Below are 22,791 nucleotides of genomic sequence, written 5' to 3'. Positions count from 1 at the left end.
AAACACTAAAGTCTTTATGTAGAAGACCTCTCTAGTTCTCTTCCCTATGATGCAGAAACACCACCTTACTCAACTAGTCTTCTAGGTCTAGATTTCTCAAGTTCAAGACTCCCTTTCCCTCTTGGAGGATGTTATTTTTTTAAATAGTGGTGGATCACATATGTTACTTACTCCCAAAATATCTTCAACCCTTTTATACGATCAAGGATTCAAATGATTTTTGATTTTCCTTTGTCTGTGTCCATTTCTCCAAAACCAAAGCTGAGAGCAAATCTGTGGGCAACAAATAAGGGAATCTTTGCCTTCAACATAAAGGTTATTTTTTTTTTTGGTTAATTCACACATTAATATTATGTTTCCCCATAGTAAGGCCTAATAAAGCTGCTTTTAGTTAAGATGCTTTAATGAAACACTACCTTTAAGTTAAAAAAAATATTATGTTCCAGCCACACATCCTAGAAATGTCATGTCAAGAATTTATTAAGATAGTGCTGCTGCTCTGCCCCTCTTCTCCTAGGCTGCAGACGGTGTCGCCGCATTTTGCCAAGAGATTTCACTTGTAGCTCTGTGCTACGTGTACAGGACAAAAGCATGATACCTATAGTTTATGCTGTACACAGGCTTCTCCTTTCTTGTTTTTCCATCCTTTTCACCTTCCTTATTTCTTATGGCTATTTCCCTCCACATTATTAAGCATCTCAATAATCTGTGGAAACTTACTCTTCAATCTTTTTTCCCCCTTACATTTTGATATATTTCACTGAAGACATGTAGGGAAAGAATTGAGTATTTAAATGCCAGCAACATGAGAACAAGGAATTTATTTCCTAAATTTCTAAATTTAACTTTCTTCTCTTAGTTGCTTGAAAAAAAACAACACCACACACCAATTTGTTACTCAGCCAATTGCCCTTTTCTTTGTCATGAGGAAGATATATTTTGAAATTAAGGGTTCTGAATGTAAGAAATAAAAAGTTTCATATTTCCTTTCTTAAGAATTCTGCTAAGTTGATTCAGCTGACTCAGTACTAGGATATTGAATCAGGAGGATATACAAAACTTAAAAAAATAAACGACACAGCTTTAAAGATCATTAGTTTATTATCTATTCTTCAAGTGTTACCTCAGAAACAATCTAGTTATATACAAAAATTTGGAATGTTGAATAAATGCTGATCGATAAAAACATTACATAGCTGCTGACATGGGAAAATTTTGGGAAAAAATTATGGCAAATTAATATTAAAGGCTCAATTCTGTGTTACTTATTGCTATGATTGTGTTCAGAAGATGCTTTCAAGTATATAACATATATGCACACACACACACACACACACACAAACACATCCCCACTCATACGCATTCACATCCACACCTACGCTTTTCAAAACTCCAGTCCAAAAAGGTGAGAGAAATATTTACAAAATAAATACGAGGGAAATTCCAAAATTTCTCTATATATCCTTCCAACCAATTCTTCATGAGCTGTCACAAAATATGAAGATATCTTGGGTTTGCGAAAGCAACTTTACACCGAAAAACTTATTCTAGTTTCACTTGTATTAGTTTAAAAAATCCCAGATAAGAAATATGAACCACTGGCTACTGAAAAATATTCATTCTGGTTTGATATTTTCTATCATATATTCAATAAAATGAAAATAAGTAATTTTGGGGGTGACGGTCCTTAAATGATCTGGATTTTAAACTAGGAATGACTTTAAAACTTTCTTAAACTACTTATACCTATAGGTATCCTTTTTCTTTCCAAATGGAAACAATTATCAGAACACCATAATTATATAAAAATCTTTGCTTGCTAAGCAAATGACATCTGATGTTAAGGTTTTTAATATTCTTGGAAGGAGTGCAGGCTTGAACAATCAATAATGTGGAACCTGTGCAGTTTTTCAACTCATTGCACATTCTTGGTAATAAAACCTGGGGTACTCTATGAATTACTGGTTTAGTTGAAATAAAAGGTTTAGAAACCATTAATTTAGTACAGAATAATAATGTATAACTTGTTGCACTTATGGTATTTAAATCAGTTATATGGTATATGAAAAATTAACAAGGCCAGCTCAGTAAAAAATCAGTTCTTTTGGACTTTCACTCTCTAAGGCTGCGTAGATGATCAAATTAAAATAGCAGATACAGAAAAAAACCACACATATTCTGTGTATTCCATTTTCAAAGGCAGAATGTGATTTAAAGTAATGAAATGTGAAGATTTTGCAAATGCTAAAATAAAGAAAAGTCAGAAATCCGAGAATAAAGTGAACACCGAGGCTTGTTATATAGAAGCTCTGTCATTCTTTTCTTTAGAGATTACAACACACATACAATAAGTGAATTTTATCAAAATACAACACATTTCTTCTAATATATCCAAAAAAATCAATTCCTATGTAAATATTATTGAAAATCAACTAAAATGAGTTAAAATATACAAAGAGTTGTTAAAGGGTTTCAATTAAAATTTTTAAAACTATACAGCACAATAAGCCATAACAACTTGAAAGAAGTGCAATAATATTTGAGTTCATGTATTTAAAAAGTACTGCCTGTTTACTTTATTTTAACTAGCAAAGAAGGAACATTTCTTTCCAACTCACTTTCCCCAAAAAAACAAAGTAGGTTGGTATTTTTTTCACTAGCCCTATATAAAAAGTCTTCATTACATGTGGGTTGAAGAACAGTGTGTATCAGTTTAAAATCATCAACTTACATTTTTTAATAATTAAAAATGAATTGCAATAACTGAATATTGCTCTCATGAAAGGCTAATGATTAGCCTAGATTAAAAACAGTTATTGGTCTTCTATGGCACTTTTCCCTGGTCCAAACAACCATGCATTAATTCTTACCACTGCACATTATTCAATCTCTATTCAATTACAAAGGAGAAATGATAAAATAAAAAGTTCTGGTGAACAAAATTAATAAACATACCATCAAATATTTCATACAGTAATAAGGAACAAAGGCAGCCGGTGGTAAATAACAATTACATTAATAGTTAGAAACCCTTTAATGACTCTGAAGTGTCTAGTTCACATTTAATGTTACCTGTAGGAACAGCCCTTAATTGAAGATCATTACAAACTGGTAGGTCTAAGGGACCCATCCCTTTGCGAAATAACTTTCCACAGCAATTCTCCATCACTGTGCCACTGTTTCACAAACTTGCTTTGGTTACCTAGCTCCATGCGTATTGTTTCTTTTTAATTTAACAAGGCAATGCAAGGCCAAACAAAACCAAGATGGCTTTCCTAACCCTTTCTGCATCATGTATTCTGTGAATGTTACAGGTAACACATCTTAAAAACTGGCCATTTCAGTTTCATTTAAAAACAAAAACAAAACAAAGAAACAAACATCTATAAATAAGCTTAAAATGGAGTACTGATTACAGATCAGATTAAAAAGTACCACCATTTGCATAAAATCAGGGGATTTTCATGGCAAAAAAAAAATGTATGGGAATATAGACATTAAGAGGTAAAAAATTTTATGTGACTAGAAAAATAAAACTTCAATCACCAATAGCAGATGAATAGTCCATGGCTACAGCAAGAATAGATCCTGTAGAGCTCATAAAATGTAATTACAGCCTTTTTATTTTTTTTTAAAAAAGACATTACATGTTTTATTGCATTATTCTTTTGGTAGACAAGCATTTTTTTTTTCACTCTCTTTGCTTCCAGACTGTGATAGGAAATAAGTTTTATCTAGCCTTGGAAATGAGCCCAACCAGCACCACCTTCCTCTACCCATTCATCTATACAATGTGCACGTAGCAAAATCCAACATTTCAAATCTCTTGCCCACATTTACACAAGTGGTTTCAGCAGAAAATATTAATACCAGGTGAGGTGAATAAAAATAAAGGCATAAACAGCTACAGGACAGACAGCCCTGCCATCAGTCCAAAGCCTTGCACACAGTTTAGTAATGTGTATGCGTTATCAAAAAATAAAAAATAAATCTACAATCTATAAAAGAACAACACAGGTTTGTTCTTGTAACCTTGATTGTTATAATGTTTAAAAATCTAATGAGATTTATTCACCAGATGATTCTCCAAACAGTTTCCTGTATGTTTCATACAGTGGTTCTTGCCCTCTAACCACAAGTTCAGAATTTCACTGATGTACAAATTTTTCACATAATCTTTCAAGTCCTTTTCATATATAAAAATAGTCTATTCAGTTCCCCCACAGATGTCTTGTAATGAATCTTGCTGACTTTTCCTTTAGTCCACAGTGCTTATGAAGAAACATCTCGTATAATGATGAGTTCAACTGTGTTCTGGAAAGTTTTTAGCAAGGATACTGCTTGTCCATGATCAATATTGATAAAACTGTACCCATTAGCCTAAAATGAAAAAAAAAATTTTTTTAGAAAAACACTCCCAAAGTAACTTATTTGCATATATTCTTCTGCCAATAAATACTTCCAGATGGCTTCTCTTGATAACATACTTCTAGATGGTTTATCACATGAGGAGAAATAATGAATGACAAGGTAGAAAACTAACTACGTGGTCATTTTGACACAACACTGATTTTCTAAGGAATCATCTATTATCAGGATTCACTACAATATTCCCAGTTATCTTTTTATAAAGATGTGTAGTTCTTATCTGGTTCCATCCATGTTTCATTCAGAAGATTACAACTTAGCCTAGACTTAGAATACCTGTTCTTGGGACAGGGATGGGAAATATAAGAAGTAGATCGCTTGCTTTTTCCCCAGCAAAATTGTGTTATCCAGGTTGTATATTTTTTTCTCTGTTTATTCTCCCCCCCCCCCCCCCCCCCCCCCCCCCAGTGAAACTGTGCAAAGTGTCCCGGCAATAGTGGTTAAACTTAAGCCTTACCTCTGGTGCCAAGGACACCTGGGAGCAACAGAAGGATTTCGTAGGGTTTTTTTCATTCCTTTTGGCTTTACTTACCTTAAAGTCATTAGAAGAAGCAATGGATTTGAGGAAACCCATTTGTAATCTTCTACTCCTGCCTAATTGTGAGCCCCATTTCATTTTCAACCACCCAGAGGGGAGGAAAATGCCTTTCTACAGCTGGAAAGGGATGCAGAACTTTCCAAGGTATATGAGGCTCTGCACCCCCCTTTTCTTACTTTGCTTACCTGTGAACAGACAATATGGACCAGCCCTACTTGAATCCTAATCATCATTTCCTTCAGATAGTGTTCAATCTTTAGCCTTAGCAAAATTCTAGGAAAAAATTCCAAGCACCTGTTTGTTATACGACTTGTTATAAATAATTTTCCAAGGTAAGGGAAAGAATTTTAAAGTTGAAAATATTAAATCAATCAGCTAAAATGCCAGTAAATACAGAAAATACTTCTTTCCTGACTCTATTTATTAACTATATTAAATGACTTTTCAAGCTTTTACGTAATATCTCAATATTATATAAGTATATTATAAATAAATAAGAATTTTAGGATAGAAACATGAAAAAAATTATAAAAATATGTATAATAATTACCTGAATAATTTTATCTCCAGGTTGCAATAGTTTTGATGCTGGTCCTTCAGGCTGTACCCTGGTAACAAATATGCCCTTTAACCAAAGAAAAAAAGAAACAGAAAATTTAACTGAAAACATAAATAACAAAGTAGTGAGGAGCACTCTTTTCTTTCTCTTAACATAATATTTAATAACTTTTCTATTTCTACGTTAACATCCTATCTCTTATCACTATAGTTGCTATTCACCCTTCTTTAGAGGTCCAATGACATCATGGGGTGATGTCTTGACTCATACATGAATTAGATTTAGGGGAGACAGAATTGCACAAAGTCATTAGCCTTAGTCTCTCTTCCTGAGTCATCAGTCTAGTGGTAAGACAAAAGTCAAGACGACTAGTGATGGCCCAGGATGAAATGGATGATGTTGGTGGCTTCAACGTCTGACTAAGCTTTAAGTATTCCAGAATACCGGCCATCATGGAGCCACAGATGAGAGTTGGGTGACATGTGGACACCAAAAGTGGATGAGCAGCTCTGAAAAGGGCTAAGCAAGTCCTCATAACAGATGGGCTACTCCTCCACCCCTATCATAATAATGATTGTAAGCAGAGTGGTAGAATGATGTAGTGAAGAGAAGACTGGCCTGAAGTGGCAAGAACTGAGTTTTAAGACCTGCTTGTAACACACACTAGATCTGTGTACTGTCATGGACCAAGTCACTTAATCTTTCTGTGTTTTAGGAAAGTTTCAAAGAATACAAGTTTTAGATTAATTTTAACCTGTATAAATGGAGGGAGTTTCCCTACTAGGAATTCCCCATACAAATTAAATCATTGTAGATAAAAAGAGAGTGAGAGCTTGTATTGTTTATCTAACTAGAACAGATGTCTCTTTAGAACGGGGGTATACCTCATACATCATGATACCTTACAGGGAACCTTGTACTCACAGCTGCTCCTTAAATACTTGTAGGGCTGAACTGAAGGAACTGGGGTTTCTGAGCTGAGAAGCCTTGGAGGAGGTCTCAGCAGCTGCCTACAAATTTCAGGTCTGAACAGCATCAGAAGCAGGGGGACTTCTGAAAGGCTGAACACCTCCTTGTCTTGTGAAAGTAGGGATGACTTGCCAAAGTCATGTACCTAATTATCACCAGAACCAAGGTCTTTGGGTACCATTTCACCATTTTTGAGCGAATGTTACAAATAAGAGAGAACAGATCTGATTTTATCTATCCCAGAAGGCAGAACTACCAAAGGGTAGAAATTATAAGTGAGGCTGAAGAGCCTCAAGGTTATTCAGAGTTCTTTGATTAAATTCAAATTAGTTCCTTATTAAAGTTATCCATGGCAACTTTTTCCTTAGTTCTCCTTAGTTTTCTTTCCTATCTGCAGGTATCTTTTAACTCCTAATTTACTGAGAAGATCAAGGCGTTCTAACATAAGTTCCCTCAACAACTCACTACATCTTGATAAAGATTTTCCTTTCTTCCTTCCCTTTTGAGGCATATCCTTCCTTTTCCCCAAGGCTGACAATTCTGCTTACGCCTGTTCATGTTCAAAACTACTCCATTTAAAACCCCTTTTATTGCCAAACTTCTAATAAAAGTAGCCTCTATTCAGTCAATCCATAAGCATTTATTAAGTTCCTACTTCAGGGAGGTGCTAGGGATACAAAGAATGAAATCATCTCCCTATGAAAGGAGCTTATATGCTGTCAGCAAAGACAGGTAAATATAGAAAAATATGAAGAAAAAAGAGAAGTACTCTGGGAAGGAAGACACTAGCAATCTGGTAAATCAGGAAAGCTTCATGTGATGGTGCAGACTGAAGGGGGGTGGGGTGGGTGAGTGAGAAGGGAGGGCACCACAGGCAGAGGGAATGACAAGTGCAAAGGCAAAAAGATGGGAGAAGGACAGCTGTAGTGAAGTACCAAGAGAAAGTCAGTGGGGATGGACTCCAGAATGTAGGAATAATATGCATGGGGATGGACAGACTGATTGATGCCAGGTTATAAAGGGTTTTGAAAACTACAAAGATGAGGTTATATTTGATATTAGAGGCCACAGGGAGCCACTGAAGTCGAATGAGCAGGGAATGAATGCATAAGGAAAATCACGCCTGAACTAAAGTGGAGAGAAGGGGTCAGATTCCAGAGAGATGTCTGGAGAGATAAGATGACTAGATGTGTGGGGTGAGGAAGGAGAGTCAAGGAAAATTCTGAGGTTGGGAACCTGGGAGACTGACATAATGGTGGGGCTTCTGAAAAAGATGAGGCAGTCAGGGAGAGAAGTGGGTGTGAGGCGTGTGGTAGAAGAATAAGCTTAGTTTTGCACATGCTGAGTTTGGGACTTCTCCAGCACATCCAGTTGGAATTGGCCTTACCTCCACATCTTTCTGGGCTTCTCTGCACCCTCTGGAACTACTCTGTCATTTCTCACACCGTAACAAAAAGAGTCCTGTACCCCTAAGGCCTATTCTTGATTCTGCAAGTAATTAATGACTTAAGACAGGATGATGGAAGAGATAATTTCTTAGATCTTCTCCAACTCAAAATTTCTAGGATTCTATGAATTATCCTGACTTTCCTTCTCTTCTTCATACTCTCTCCTGTGGTGGTCCCATTGGCTTCAACTATCCAGATAATTCACATTTACATTAGCCCAACCATCATCCCAAATTCTAGATTTGAGTTAAAATCCTTCCTGGATGTCACATCAGCATCTGAATCTGAACATGTTCAATACTGAACTTCTTATCCTTTCCCCCAAATCTGTTCACCTCTTGCACTTCCTATAATTTTACATGGACTTAATTATTATACATTCAATCAATGCTCAGTCTCAGAATCCAATCATTATTCCTTCTTCTTTAAACAATGCCCGCCCCAAATCCAGTCACCAAATCCTGCCAATTCTGCTCTGCAAGTCTTTTACATATAATTCTTCTTTTCTATTCCCATTGCCCTAGTCCAGGTGCTTACTACCTTTTACCTACTGCAATTCCTTCCTAATTTGTCTCTCTGACTTTAATCTCTTCCCTACCTAACTGTGTGAACCATCTTGTAAAATTAAGCTTTATCATGTTACTCCCTTGTTCTAATGATCTTCAATGTCTTTTTCATTGCCTACAGAATAATGGTATATTATTCAAGGTCTTCCATTATTTGGTATGCACCTTTTTTTAACCTAATCTTTCACTACTCTTCCACTATTTACCCAGTAGTCCAATGATACATGACAACTCAATATTTCTCAAACACACCTCACATTTTCCCATACTTGTATTTTTTTGCCTGGAATGATCTTATCTATCAAAATTCTTCCTATTATTTTAAGGCATAGCTTATTTGTACCTTTACAGACAAAACCTTTCCTGAGTCAATGAGTCAGGGATAGTCTCTCCTTTCTCAATGAACCTGAGTTGTTCCTTTCATTGTACATATTACAATTCATATATCATTACAGTTATTACATACATACATATCTCTTCTCTAATTTAAGCTTTTTGGTCCTCTTTCTCTCTTCCACACAGTCTAAAACAATATAATCCTTTGGCACATAACAAACATTCAATAACTTTAAAAACTGAAACAACATAAAGGGCTATCTTAAAGAGGTAATGAAGCTCATCGTCACAGCAAAGGCTAGACTACCTGTCAGATATGCTATAAGAGACAGGATTCTAAGCCTTAAGGCTCCTTTGAACCTGACCTTCAGAAAATCACTTTCCTTCTTTAAGACTTCAGTTTATTCATCTAGAAACTAAGATAGTTAAAATGGATGCCCTTGAAGGTCCCTACTAGCCTTCAATTTATAAACCCTTTAATCTAAGACTTTGTGATTCTAATATACAATGCTTGTAGTCCATGGTATCAAAAGAACTTAATATAATTCAGTACCTGATATATGTAAATTTGGGCAAATTTTTAGAAATACTTTTAAAATTAAGATTTTCAATATTTTAAAATTCTTACTCCCTTAAAATTAACTTCCCACCAAAATATTACCACTAATAACAATGATTATTATTATTACATTGGTGGTGTTAAACTGAAAATATTCTTTATAAAATCAAGATTTGATTTGAAATCAATTATTTAAATAAAACCATGCATAACACTGATAGAATCTAAAGGGTAAACTATTTCCTTACCTTATGAATAAGTTCATACTTTAGAGGCATGATGGTGTAGTGGAAAGCTCACTAGATTTAATAACATAAGACCTGAGTTCAAGTGCTAGCTCTGTTATTTATTAAATGTGTTCTTGCAAACAAGTTACTTAACCTGAGTTCTAAGTTCCTTTTCTGTAAAAAAAGAATCACAGATCACATATTTGTGAATGGAAGAGACAACTAATCTAGAAGTGGTCATTCAGTATATAACTTCCTCATTTTACAAATGAGGAAACTGAGACTCAAAGATGTTAAATGACTTGCCCTAGGTCACATACACAGTAATCAGCAGAACCAGGATATGATTTTAAGTTTTCTGACTCCAAATTCAGAAATCATTCCATTGTACAATGATAATAATAATACTGTATAACAACTCATAAAGCTGTTATAAACTTTTAGAGATAATTAAGTCATTTTTTAAAAAGACATGTACGGAGCTGGTGAAAATTAACAGGATATTTTGAAAACAAATACACACAAAACTTACATCATCATCAGGTCTGAAAGGATTTCCTCTTCCCCCAACACCTCCTGATATGCTAAATCCAAGCTCAGGATCCTTTTCGACTCTTACTCGAATCTGAGTTCATAAAAATAAAATGAGCTCTTATTAATTATTTTGTTTCAAAGACTCACAGCAAACTGAATACTTACCATCTAATATACGCATCACTTCTCTAAATTCCAAATTTAAAATCTGTCTGAAAATGACAGCATCTAAGATTCTTTTAAATTAAATAATTATGTCACTGACAATGTGAAACTAAGATCTACAATAAATTAAATGATATGCTGTTAATTAGTTGGTAAGTTGGTAAGCATTGCTGAGATTACAAAGCCTGGCTTCTAAATTTGTCTGTTGCTTCGAGTTCATGAAAATATGCTCTCAGTTAATAGTAGCCCTATGATATTTTTTACATTTAATGGACTTAGATGAAAAGTAGTAGACTTTCATTAAACAAACATTCAGGGTATCAGATCTAGAACATGGAAGTCTACATGCACATGGCCATTACTTATTATGAGACTAATGTGTCCTACTCTGTTTACCGTTTTGTAAAATGTCTGCTTAAAAATCCCTAGGTAGTTTTTGAAGAGTTCATTTTTTTGGGGGGGTTTGAATATGTGTTTTCAAAGAGTTGGGTATTTTAAACTTAATAAGCTGATAATTATCCCTATAAATTAACTAGCTAAATTAATAAGATGATGAACTGAACTTTTATGTTGTTGGAGAAGAATCAATCAAGAAGCCAATAGCACTTTTCCCCCTCTGAATTTCCAGTCATAGTGATAGCTCACCACCATTCCAGGATATAACAGAATGACTGAGAATATTTTTAAAAATTTCATTCTCAGGGAGGGTGTAGAAAATATAATGAAATGCCAAAATCTAAGAAACTAAGTTCTAATATCAATTAAAAAAATAGCCCATAATGCTCAATATTCTGCTATTTAGTTTGTATTTAGCAGGTCAAATTACTGTTATAAGCCAGGTAGAACCTGAGAAAACACCTGCCTTCTAAGATACAGCGATGCCTAAGATTCTAAATTCCCTAAGTAAATCAGAATATAACAAAGGGAAAATAGAGGAAAACTCATCTTTGCGAGAAGCCTGTGGACTCATGTACAAAATTTAACACATGAAAACATCTTGAGCATTCAGACAAAATTACAGTAACTATGCTAATGAGAATCCTATATGGATTTACTTACAATAACAATAATAACTCATCAATGTCTATAATTTCTAGGTGAAATACATTAAAGGCTCATTCTAATATTTGAAATTTTTTTTTACTGTTCTTACCTCTTGTTTTGCCAGTTCATGGACTTGTCTAGGAGAACATTGGGACTGTAAATATGGAGGCTGGTGGGCCACTTTCAGCATCAAGTAATCAATTAGTTGTTCTCTAGAGGGATGCCTTGCCACAGATGCCTGAGGAGGGGAGTGATGGACTTGACTATAATTTGCCTGAGGCCTGGGAGACTGGCACATCTGTCCATTACTCAAAGGCATCTAAGGAAAACATGGAAATGTCTTCAAATGACCAATAATGATGTTTTAACACATTTGCTGGAGTTTCTTCTTAGAATAATGAAAATATTTGTGTTTATCATTACACAAACAAAGGATGAAATTTAGTAACACTTTTAGTATAATTTTGAGCATTAAACTATTAAAAAAAAAAAGCTAAATTCTTTTCTCTAGTGTTTTAACGCAAAAATATCTCCCCCTACCTTAGCTTCAAACAAGCACTCAATAAATACTTGAGTGACTGTAGAAAGATAAAATTTCTCCCTATATGTAACTTCTCTTAGTGTCCTACTAACAATGATTAATTTTTTTTTAACACAGGTTTGTCTTAGAATCATTGTATTTTCCAATTAAATTAATATCTTGGAAACACCTCTATTTCCCCATCACAGAGAAGCCTTTGATTCAGTCAACCAGGAAATTCAAAATTGTTTACTTTTCTCAAACATGATTAATAAGTGACTCTAAATTCCCTAAGTCTTAACAGACAATAATCTCAAAGAGTGTAGCAACACTTTAATTTGGTGAAACTTTCAGGAGATCAATTTATTTTACCTTACCATATAGCAATCCCTACTCTGTGGACTAAATGAATTCTGTACTCAGTTTTTAGAAATGATGACTAAAAACTGCCTTTGTAAGATGTGACTAATAATTTATATAGGCAAGTGAGAGAAAGTCTTAAGTTGGAAACTTCATATCAGCTTTGTTAACTATAACTAGCCTTTTCTATATGAGAGGAAACAAAATGGCTTGGGTATTCTTAGAGTTTTAAGATTTTCTTAATGATCATGAACAACAGCAATTCCTTTTCCATTTGAAAACAAAGCCAGAATAAAAACTGATGATAATATAATAATCCCCTTCCCCTTAATTGAGTAGAGGTAGGCAAAATTTATCAGAGCAGCATGTTCCTTCCAAGTGAATTTCCTTCTCATTTAAAGGGCAAAAGTTAATTGAGAGGGATTGTGAAGGTTCATACATTGTGAAAGGCCAGCTGTCAACTAATGTAAAGGAGCCCTTTCTAAAGGTATTTTTTCTATAAAGCTGTTATTTATTGTACTATACTTCAGCTATAATCAAGACTAGGGTTATGAAAGAAAAACTGCTATTCTGTAAAAAGGGCATAGAAAGAATAATACCCCTTTCTTGATTTCTACTCTATAAGTGATGATATAGGGGATCTTTCTTATGTCTATGAGATAAAACTGTATTGGCTGGTTCCAATATGCTTACTATAGATTTAATTTAATTTATCTGTACTGGTACAACTTTGAGCTATCCTATTTATCAAAAATTTTCAGTAGATGAAGATTACTTTCTAGCCAAGATTCTTCCTGTAAATATTAGATATTGATACTATATCTCCTATATTGATCATATATATATTAGATATACCCTATATTTCCTATTTTTTTTGGAAAAAAATTATAAAATATATATATTTATATGAACTCATTTGATCCTCACTAAATTTCTATGAAGTAGATGGTAAAATGATTATTCCTTTTTTCAAAAGATGAAGCAATTGGTGCTCAGAGAAGCTGAGGGACACAGAACTTATACTCTTAAACCTGGGACTACGAATTCTGGGTTCTGTCCACTGTACCACATAGGAGAGACATTATGTTCACACAGGAAGAGAAAACTCACCCTGTAAGAGAGAGCATAGGTAATCACTAAATAAGTGACCTAGAATCAGAGGAGCTCATAGGAGTAAGGAAGGGAACCCTGAAGTGATAAAGGACAGACAGCAGTGGAAGATATGCCTGGGGATACCTCTGTCAGTAATGGAAGTGATCATGGAGAATATGAAGAATAGACTGTGGAGAACAGACTAACAGAGTCTGTAGAGGGAAGTTAATTTCAGTTCAAGGAAATATTCTACAACATGATGAAAAGAATGGTTGATGAACACTTAGAAAAGGAAGCTATGATCATTAAGAAGAGCATAGGTTCATCAAAAACAGTTCATGACTTAAGTTCATTTTCTCTTGACAGGGTCATTATACTGGTATATGGGGGAATCCAATAGATAGAGTTTGCCTAAATTTCAGTGTAATGAAGCAGATTGGCCAAAGAAAGATTTGTCCTTAAGAGTATGCTTAATATTCTCTGTCTACTGCCGATTCACATGAAGACTTGGTGAACTGGCTTTCAGAAATGAGTGGTAGAGGGCACCTTTCCCTCCTATGTGTAGATTCTATTTCTTGGTAGCTTACTGTTTTGAGATGAGAACATTCTCTACGGGGCAAAAGAGGCAACAATTGCTAAGCCCTACCCTGCCACTCCAAGTTGATTGCTACCCCCTTTCCTCCAGGTTCCAATGCTGGCTGCCTGATCTCCCCACTCAGTGATCAAGTGCCCTGAATGCATAACTATTGATTAGAGATGCAAATTAAAACAACTCAGAGCTACTACCTCACACCTACCAGATTGGCTAAAATGATGTAAAGGGAAATGACAAATGCTGGAGGGGATATGAAAAAATTGGGACACTAATACACTGTTGGTGGAATTGTGAAATGATCCAACCAATTTGGAGAACAATTTGGTGTTATGGGTAAAATGTTATAAAAGTGTGTATACCTTTTGACTCAGCAAAACCACTATTCACCCATGGTAAACAGGGAAAAAGGAAAAGAACCTCTATCTTCTAAAATACTGATAAATATTGATAAAATATCTCACTTTGTGGTGGCAAAGAATTCGAAATTGAGGGATGGTTATCAATTGGGAATGGCTGAATAAGCTGTGGTATAAGACTGTGATGGAATACTATTGTGCTGTAAGAAATGACAAGCAGGTTGGTTTTGGAAATGTTAAGGCTTGCATGAAATAATGCAGAGTGAAATGAGCAGAATCAAAAGAATATCATATACAGTAAGAGTGGTATGTATCTGTGAATAACTAAGCTATTCGGATTAATAGGATCATTCATGTCAACTATGAAGGACTTATGAAGGAAAATGCTATCCATCTCCAGAGAAATAACTGATGTATGGAAGTATGTATTTTATGTATTTATATGAATGTTGACCTTCTCCAATGTAAGGGTGGGAGGGAAATAACTCGGAAATCAAAATGTAACCAAAAAGAAAATAAATAAAATTTTAAATGAAAAATTAAGATGTGAAAGAAGATGGATGATAGAATTCAACCATTAAGCAAGAATGATGGAAGTTAAGGGGCAAAAAAAGCAGACAGAAAAATACACTTAAACATTTATACTCAGTTGGCTAGGGAACTATTCTCAAAATGAATGCTACTAGTTTCACATTAAAATACCCTAGAAATTATTATGTGTATACTAGAATTTCAGAAATGCTGAATATTAAATATTCTTTTGGAACACAGTTAAGGAAAAACAACCTAACCACATACATTCTATGCACAAGATCCTTCAGGGGTTCCTGAAATATCTAAAGAATAAAATGCAAACTCCAAGACCTTCCTATCTCATATCCAAATCTATTTGTTTATCTTTCTTTCTCTCTTATTTGATTGTGAGCTCCTTGGAGGCAAGGAGTTGGTCATTTTTCATCTCCAGGGTTTCACAGAGGGTAGGTATTTAATAAATATTTTTTTATTGAATGACAGAGGAAAAAGGAGAATAAGTGAATGACAAGGAGACTATGTTAGGATGTTTAAATGCATATGGATTTTTAAAAAATCTCTGAACAAGATTTACCCTAGAAATACTACCATCTATACTACTAAAAGAAAAATCAAATTAATCCAGATCTTTGAGGTGGAAAACCTCAAATTCACTGTCCTAAATTTACAAAATATCTTAAATTTATTCAAATTTACAAACAGTTTATAAATTAAGGTAACTTAAAATACAGAAATATCCCAAACCCAATTTCACAGGATCAGATTCATCTACTCCAGCCCTCTCATTACATAGATTGGGACTGCATCCCAGAGAGATAAAGTGATTTGTTCAAGGTAACAAATCTAGTAAGAGCTAAGATTCAAACCTACCTCCTTTGATTAAATTGAAGCAGTCTTTCCTTGTATCATGTAGCTTCAGGAACACTAATCTAATTAGGAATGTAAAGTAGGACTCTATTCAAGGGAATTTTAGCTACTTAAGTAGGAAAAATATTTCATCAAGAGGACTCTGGCAATACCCAGGACACAGGTTCCAAAAAGGACATTACTTGTGTCTATCATATTAACACAAAAAGTCTTTGAAGACCCTGGGAAGTACTGTAGTAAAATAAAAATTTAACTTCTCAATTATGAAAGATGTGTCCACTATTTAGAAAATCTCAAATAATCAAATTTCAATGTCAAATTCTACATTATTTTTATAGCTTATAACCTAAAAAGTATAAGCTTACAGATACTATACTGTTTATTTCCTGAACACCTACTTTCTTCAAGCTGTCTGGAGAAACATCTTTGTGACTATGTGTAGCAGATGAGTAGTTCTGCTGTCCTGAAAGGAATACATCATCTTGGCATGGATCTCCAGGACTATCGCATGTCTGGGGATGCTTGAAATGAGGGGGAAAATAAAAAAAATTAAATAAACATGCCTTTAAAATGTTAAAGCAATAAGATGATTCTGAAGAAAAAGTAAGCAAAATGGTGGGTATTAGTAATAATGGTGGGTATTACTTAATTAGTAAATATGGTATGGATCCAAATCAAGTACTTAATCACTTCTATACTGATAAAGTTATTACGATACTTCTAAAATTACATGGCAAATTTTATTCTAACAAAGCATACCTGTACAATGAACAGGTATATACACATATGGATTAAAACATATTTCTTTATAATATTATTTTTGGTTTGATTGGTTGGTTGAATGATTTGGTTCAAATGGTTCAAAGATTTGAAAAAAGCTTATATCCTATTAAAAGTAAGTAGTCTTATAAACTTTTTTTCTGAGGGGAGGAGGTATCCCACAATAGTTTATTATTTAACTATCTAATTATTTCCATACAACACAACAATAACAACAAAACCTGGGTGATAACAGAATTTTTTAAAAATTATGACCTAGGTAGTTCTGAAGATATGTAGCTACAAAAGACATGCATATATGTTGTCTTAGATAAGTGAGCAGATTCTGATATTCTTTCAAGAAAAGTATAAAACCAACTTTGTATAATTCAATATTACAGTTAAAGTTTTAGGAAATCTACTTCAACCTAAAATCTGACAGGTTATTTATAAACCCTTAGGTATTTGGTTTGACTCAGAAACTATGTACTAGCCCTGTCCAGTGTGGCTGCTAGCTTAAACTCTGGCAATAATGTTCAAATTGAAGTTTCAACCAATTTTGACAGTCTTTGTTAACAATGCTCTTCCCTGTCCCGAGAGTGCTTTTATGACAAACCTTACTAATTAATTTAAATCACCAGCATAAATTTGTTATGTTCAAACTTGTAACTATTTTCTTACCCTTCAAGAGGCAAAGAGACCATGTATTTGTTCACTAAAAGCAAAGCAAGAAATTGGGCTCAAAGCCCCAGAGTTAAAAATGGATAAACATGGCTGATGGCAGGTCTTAGTCTGTGGTGGCAAAGGTTCAGTAATCAAAACCAGCTGTCTTAGGATTTTCATTTCCCCCTCTGTCTTTTTTCCCATATTTGAAAGTTTTAACCTCAGGCAGATGTTTGGGGTCAAGGCAATTTGAAAGAGTGAGTTCTATCCAAGATAGAATGAACCCAAGAACCAAGAGTTAATACTGTGGAGGGTGGACAGAGGAAGCCAACAGGAAGAGAAAATCAAAAAGGAAATGCTGGAGTTATCCTAGCACAGAGGTCGGGTAGGTCAATCCCTTAAAGTGGGATAAAGGTGAGATCACAAAGTCTCATTGCAGGATAGATTAAGAAAAGGTCATATCAGACTGGAGAGAAGTTCACTGAGAAACTTGTTTGCCACTAAGCTGTTTGAAGGTTGATATAGAGACAGTATTAAAATGGACCTTGGTTTATGTGCCTCTGACTTTCCTCTAACTCAGGACAGCCACGAATTAAGGGCTAGAGATAATGAGGATGGGCATCGTGAGCTGTGATCTTTCCACAGTATGTAAGATTTATCTTATTCAGTCTCATATTTAACCATATTTAGAAACTTCTGAGAATTTTTGACATTCATTTATTAATTCTCAAAAACTCTGGGTGCTAGGTCATACTTTTAATTAATTAATTCTTAATTATCTAAGTGTGACTCATCATTCTCTTCTTGGATTATATGTGACCTCTACTTTAAATCCTAGACAGGTTTTTCTTCACTGCTAAATACATTCCTGGAAAGTAGAGACGGAATGAAAACAAATTTTAAAATTAAAAGACAGAGAAATATTGCCAAAATAAAAAAAATTTCCAAGTTAAAAAGAATTTTTAAAGAAACTTTACTACTCTTTGCATATACCAGTGTGAATAAATGACAGTTGATCATATTACTCTCTTATAACTGAAACTGAAAGCTAAGGAGTTTAAATAAAGCTTGACTGTTCAGTGCTAAGCAGCAGCATAACTGGTAGGACATCAGGATTCCTAACTAAAAGAAAAGTCACTTTATTATTGATGAACAGAACACTTTAAACTTCTTTGTCTTCTATGTACAGAAAAGACTAATCTACTATAAGTACTCACACGAGAAAGGTGCCCACCAGAACCTCTTCCATCTGCAACACTCAAGGCAACACTGCCTTGGCTGCCGTGCAGATCCCTAGAGCTGCCATAGTGAAAGCTGCTTACTGCAGCAAAATTGGAATTAAAGGACCTAGACAGCATGCTCTGAATAAAAAGGGGACAGATTTAACAGAGATTAGTGCAGCATGCAAAAACCACAGGACATGTTATATACATAGACTTATATACAAGTACACTCAATGTCATGCAGAAGTTATACCATGCAAACAAGTCAAGTGTTGATGCCATTGTGCATGTTATTTTGGTGCCTATTACAAATTAAGACTTTCAAAGTACATAGAAATTACATGTAAGTAAAATCATTTACATATTTGAGCATTAAAGGACACAGTACATAAAACAGTGCTTACATACTTAATAATAATAATTTATTTATTCCCAATATGTCTTATACAAAGTGTTAGGAAGCAGAAACCACTGCCCATCACATGAGTACCAAAGAACCTGTTATCTTATCCTATCCCAATCTATCAATATTATAAACTGAGACACAATTATGAATTGCTGTTAATCCTAAAGCACATACCTGCTTTTCTCAAAAGCATATGCCCTAACCTTCTTCTCAGCCCCTAAAGGCCTCTGGCTTCAGCCATGCTTGCCACTTGTGTACACTTGTGTACATTTGTGTTCCCTTGGCCTGGAATTCTCTTTTTAATCTCCATCTATCCACATTCTACTTATTCTTACAGGCCCTGTTCAAGTTCCATATCCTGAATGAAATAAACCTATCTCCGAGTAGCTCCTACTGGCAATCACTCCCTTCTCTGAACATTTAATGTCTAAATATCCATTTAGTATTTCATTTTAATTGGCCATTAATGAAAACTGAATAATTAGATAGATATAATACAGTAAATCTACTTATAAATTCTCACCTTTTAACATATTATTTTGAATCAATTAATAAGTACAAATGACAGCAATGCCCAGGCTAACTAATAAACAAGAATTTTGCCAAATGATAGATCTTAAATTTTGACAAAATTAAAAGTTTATCTGTGTAGTTTTAGAGACAGTAAAATTTCTGACTGCAGTTAACCTATCTATAATTCTTTTTCCTAAATTTTACCTCAGGAAGCAAATATTAAAAAGTATAAAGATACAGAGAAAAATGTGAATTGACTTAAAATTTCTATTATTGTTAACACTGAGAAAAATTTAAAGCAATTAACCAAGGATCACAACATTTTATAAGTTCCACATGAATCAAAAATTAAAAAGAAGAAAACATATCAAGAAAAAACAGGCAACTAGTCCCCAGAATTGTTATTCTACAGTCAATAGAACGTCTACAATCACTGAGTAGATTTATGTTGTTACTTAAGCTTGTGAAATTTTACTCTGGGGTCAGTGTTCCCCTTAAAACTATAACTGTCTAAAAACAGAAGCATTAAGCAAGAAAAAAATAAACAAATATTACACCTTGATATTCTTTTTACAAAATTTGTATACTTTTACAATCCTTTTAACACAAGTTTAAAATGTTGAGCTTTTTACAACTGAGAAATTTAGGAAGACACACGCATTATGATCAAGTATTTTAGACAATGTGTATGTATGTATGTAAATGGATGGATATGGATAGCCATTTTCACTACTATAGAGAAGTTTCAAATTTTAAGGCCTTTCAAAATATATAATAGTGTATAATGCAGTGTAGCATAAGAGTTGAAAAATAGGGTGTGTGTGTGTACAAAAGAAAAATTAAAAGAACAGAAGTGGAGACTGTAGTTCTTGGAAAGCCTTACTGAAGCAAGGAGCCAGATTAGAGTATTTTGAATCTATGAGGATCTCCTACTTTCTAGCAGTCATGAAGAAGAAATGGAGTTTTGGCCATATATTAACAGACCTAATATTAACATTGATTGCTAAGACTAAGCGACCCCTTGAAATTCACATGCTGCCTGCTTTCACAAGCTAGGAAGGCTGTAGTTAGACAAACTCTCAACCTTGCAGTCTATAGCGTGCACATTCAGTTTTTCTTCTCTCCAAGTTTCTACATGCTACCTCCAAATCACCAATATTTATCAGCAGGATGCTGAAGACAATTCTAATCACATCTTGTCTGGCCATTTGAAATAGCCTCAGTTTTGGTCTATTTGCTTCAAGTGTCTCCCCACTCTAATATTTATTTCACACAACTATCAAAGTCATTTTCCTAAAACAAAGGTCTGATCATGTCAAGCAATTCCTCAAATATCAATCCGACTATCTGGCATTTAAATCACTTAATAATCCGGCCTGATTCTATCCTTCTAGTCTCACACAATGCTACTACGTCCCCCACTTCTGTGGGGCTGAAAGTGATTGTTCCCCATACCTGACATGACAAATTTTAAAACTCCATAAATATGTCACTGGGATAAAAATAAGTAGAAAAACACTGCCCATAAACAGTAACAAGATTGCTGTTGGCATCTTATTTACTAAAACCCCTGATAAAATTCAAGCAAACTGTGGGCAGAGGTTTTTGCCTTAATATCTCCAATCCCTGGTACACAGCTGGTGATTAATAAATGCTTGTGGACTGACTGACGTTCAAGAACATTTTTCTTTGACCCAAGTGTACCGTCACCATCAGCAAAACAAGATGGAAACTTGAATGGCCCCCAAAAGGAAAACATCAGTGTTTATGGATTTCCCATTTAAAAACATGAGGTTTAAAAAAATCTTTTAGGAGTTAATCTCTTCACCAAGAAAAGGCATGGGCTTTGTCTATAACACATAAGGTAAATAATGTATACATTGTACCTTATGCAAAAAAGGATAAATTACTCCTTAAGTGAACTAAATGAGATTTTGAGTAGTCTCCATGAAAATAAACCGGTATTGCTTCTTATCCCATTACACAGAACAAATGTAAAATAAGGAGAAGTCTTACAAATTAGCAGTTAACATATATTTGCTGAATTTGGTGAAGAAAATTTGGGACAATAGGAAAGGTGGTGCTGGGGAAATCCTGTGCATTCTTCAAGTAATCTGATTATGGAATTATGGTTTTTTTCTTACCACAATACATACTCTGATGAATATTTCATATACTGATGGACCAAATTTAGGTCTAGAAATGTAATGTCAAATTCTAATTGAGACTGAACTGCATGTGACAATGTGTAATCTAAATTCATTTTGTAAACACTGTAAAAATGGAAAGCATATCTAACATAATCCATTTAGATTTCTTGGCCTATTTTAGGAAAATTACTTATCAGACTAACAGAACTAAAAGCAACACTAAACATTATGTACTTTTCAAATACTATGCACAAGTAAATGTAGACCAGAAAGTGCTGTTACTATCACCTAAATGCTCATATGTAATTATTATGTCAACTACATTAAAATATCAAAAAAACCCATTTAAAACATTGTTCAAGAAGTTGTCAGTTATTTACAGATAAAATCAGTACATAAATGTTGTGAGTTTATACATGAACTTCTTTTGAACTTTTCACAATGTTCCCTGGAAGGAAGGCTACATAAGTAACTACCTTGGGTTATTTTCCCTGCTCCTTCTATCACACTCCCAGGAACTGAAGCTATGCATGCTGGAGGGACAGCAGTAGCCTTCTAGTGTTGGGTTCAGATGGTGATATACCTTTTAGGCTCATGGTTGTAGACGCCCCCCCCCCCCCCCATAGTCTCATATGTTAGCAGCAGCATAACAATGGAATATATGGGAATAACATAAAATATGGTTTATGACAATTGTCTGTATTGTACTATTTCTCTACTTCCTCTGTAGTTCTCCTTTAATGCTTCACTGTGACACGAAAGTGATCCTCAATTCGTGAAGGCTGTTTAATAGCACAGTTATAACAGGGTCAGCTAGGTGGTAGAATGGTTAGAGCTCTAGGCCTGGAGTTCAGAGATCTGAGTTCAAATCTGGCCTCAGATACTTACTAGATATGTGACCCTGGGCAAGTCACTTCACTCTGTTTGTCTCAGTTTCTTCATCTGTAAAATGAGCTGGAGAAGGGAATGGCAAATCACTCTAGTATCTTTGCCAAGAAAACCCCATATGGGGTCATGGAGAGTTGGACATGATTGAAACAACTCAACAACAACATGGCAGTAGTATCCTACTAAATCCTACTAAACTAGAAATCATTTAGATACATGTCTGGTGGTGCATTCTATGTTTGTTGTCTAGACATTTGACTAGTTAAGTGCAAAGAAGTCTGTCATACTGTTCCGCTATAACAATTTTGAAATATCAATGATATAACTATGCTGAAAAAAATCACAGATCTTCAAAGGATTAAGGTACTCTTCTGAATTGTTTCATATATATAAATCTTGTCTTCCGGACAAGACAGGAAGAAAACTTATTTCTTTTGTTTTCCTCACAGTACTCTATTTACATTCTAAAGGGGGAGACAATATGTAAATATTTAG

The 22,791-nt window shown here is 34.4% G+C and overlaps 1 protein-coding gene across 8 annotated transcripts in view; it reads right to left on the bottom strand.

Annotated features, from left to right (window-relative positions):
- Positions 1-3,600: 3,600 nt before the first annotated feature.
- The window catches only part of ERBIN (erbb2 interacting protein), a 179,477-nt gene continuing 160,286 nt past the window's right edge, over positions 3,601-22,791 (bottom strand). For 3 of the 8 annotated variants that reach the window (XM_072605104.1, XM_072605110.1, XM_072605111.1), the window contains 6 exons: positions 18,334-18,477; positions 16,093-16,215; positions 11,483-11,692; positions 10,163-10,255; positions 5,517-5,591; positions 3,601-4,380 (listed from right to left, as the gene is read on the bottom strand). In XM_072605104.1, the coding sequence (XP_072461205.1) occupies positions 4,273-4,380; positions 5,517-5,591; positions 10,163-10,255; positions 11,483-11,692; positions 16,093-16,215; positions 18,334-18,477 (753 nt within the window). In that variant the 3' untranslated portion in view covers positions 3,601-4,272. The remainder of the gene's footprint in view (positions 4,381-5,516; positions 5,592-10,162; positions 10,256-11,482; positions 11,693-16,092; positions 16,216-18,333; positions 18,478-22,791) is intronic. The other 5 variants (XM_072605107.1, XM_072605105.1, XM_072605106.1 and 2 more) reach the window with 5 other exon arrangements.

The sequence above is a fragment of the Notamacropus eugenii genome, chromosome 4 (assembly GCF_028372415.1).
Source record: "Notamacropus eugenii isolate mMacEug1 chromosome 4, mMacEug1.pri_v2, whole genome shotgun sequence".
In the NCBI taxonomy this organism is placed as follows: domain Eukaryota; kingdom Metazoa; phylum Chordata; class Mammalia; order Diprotodontia; family Macropodidae; genus Notamacropus; species Notamacropus eugenii.
Note: the sequence above shows the minus strand (reverse complement) of the source record. Positions and strands in the feature narration are given on the sequence as shown.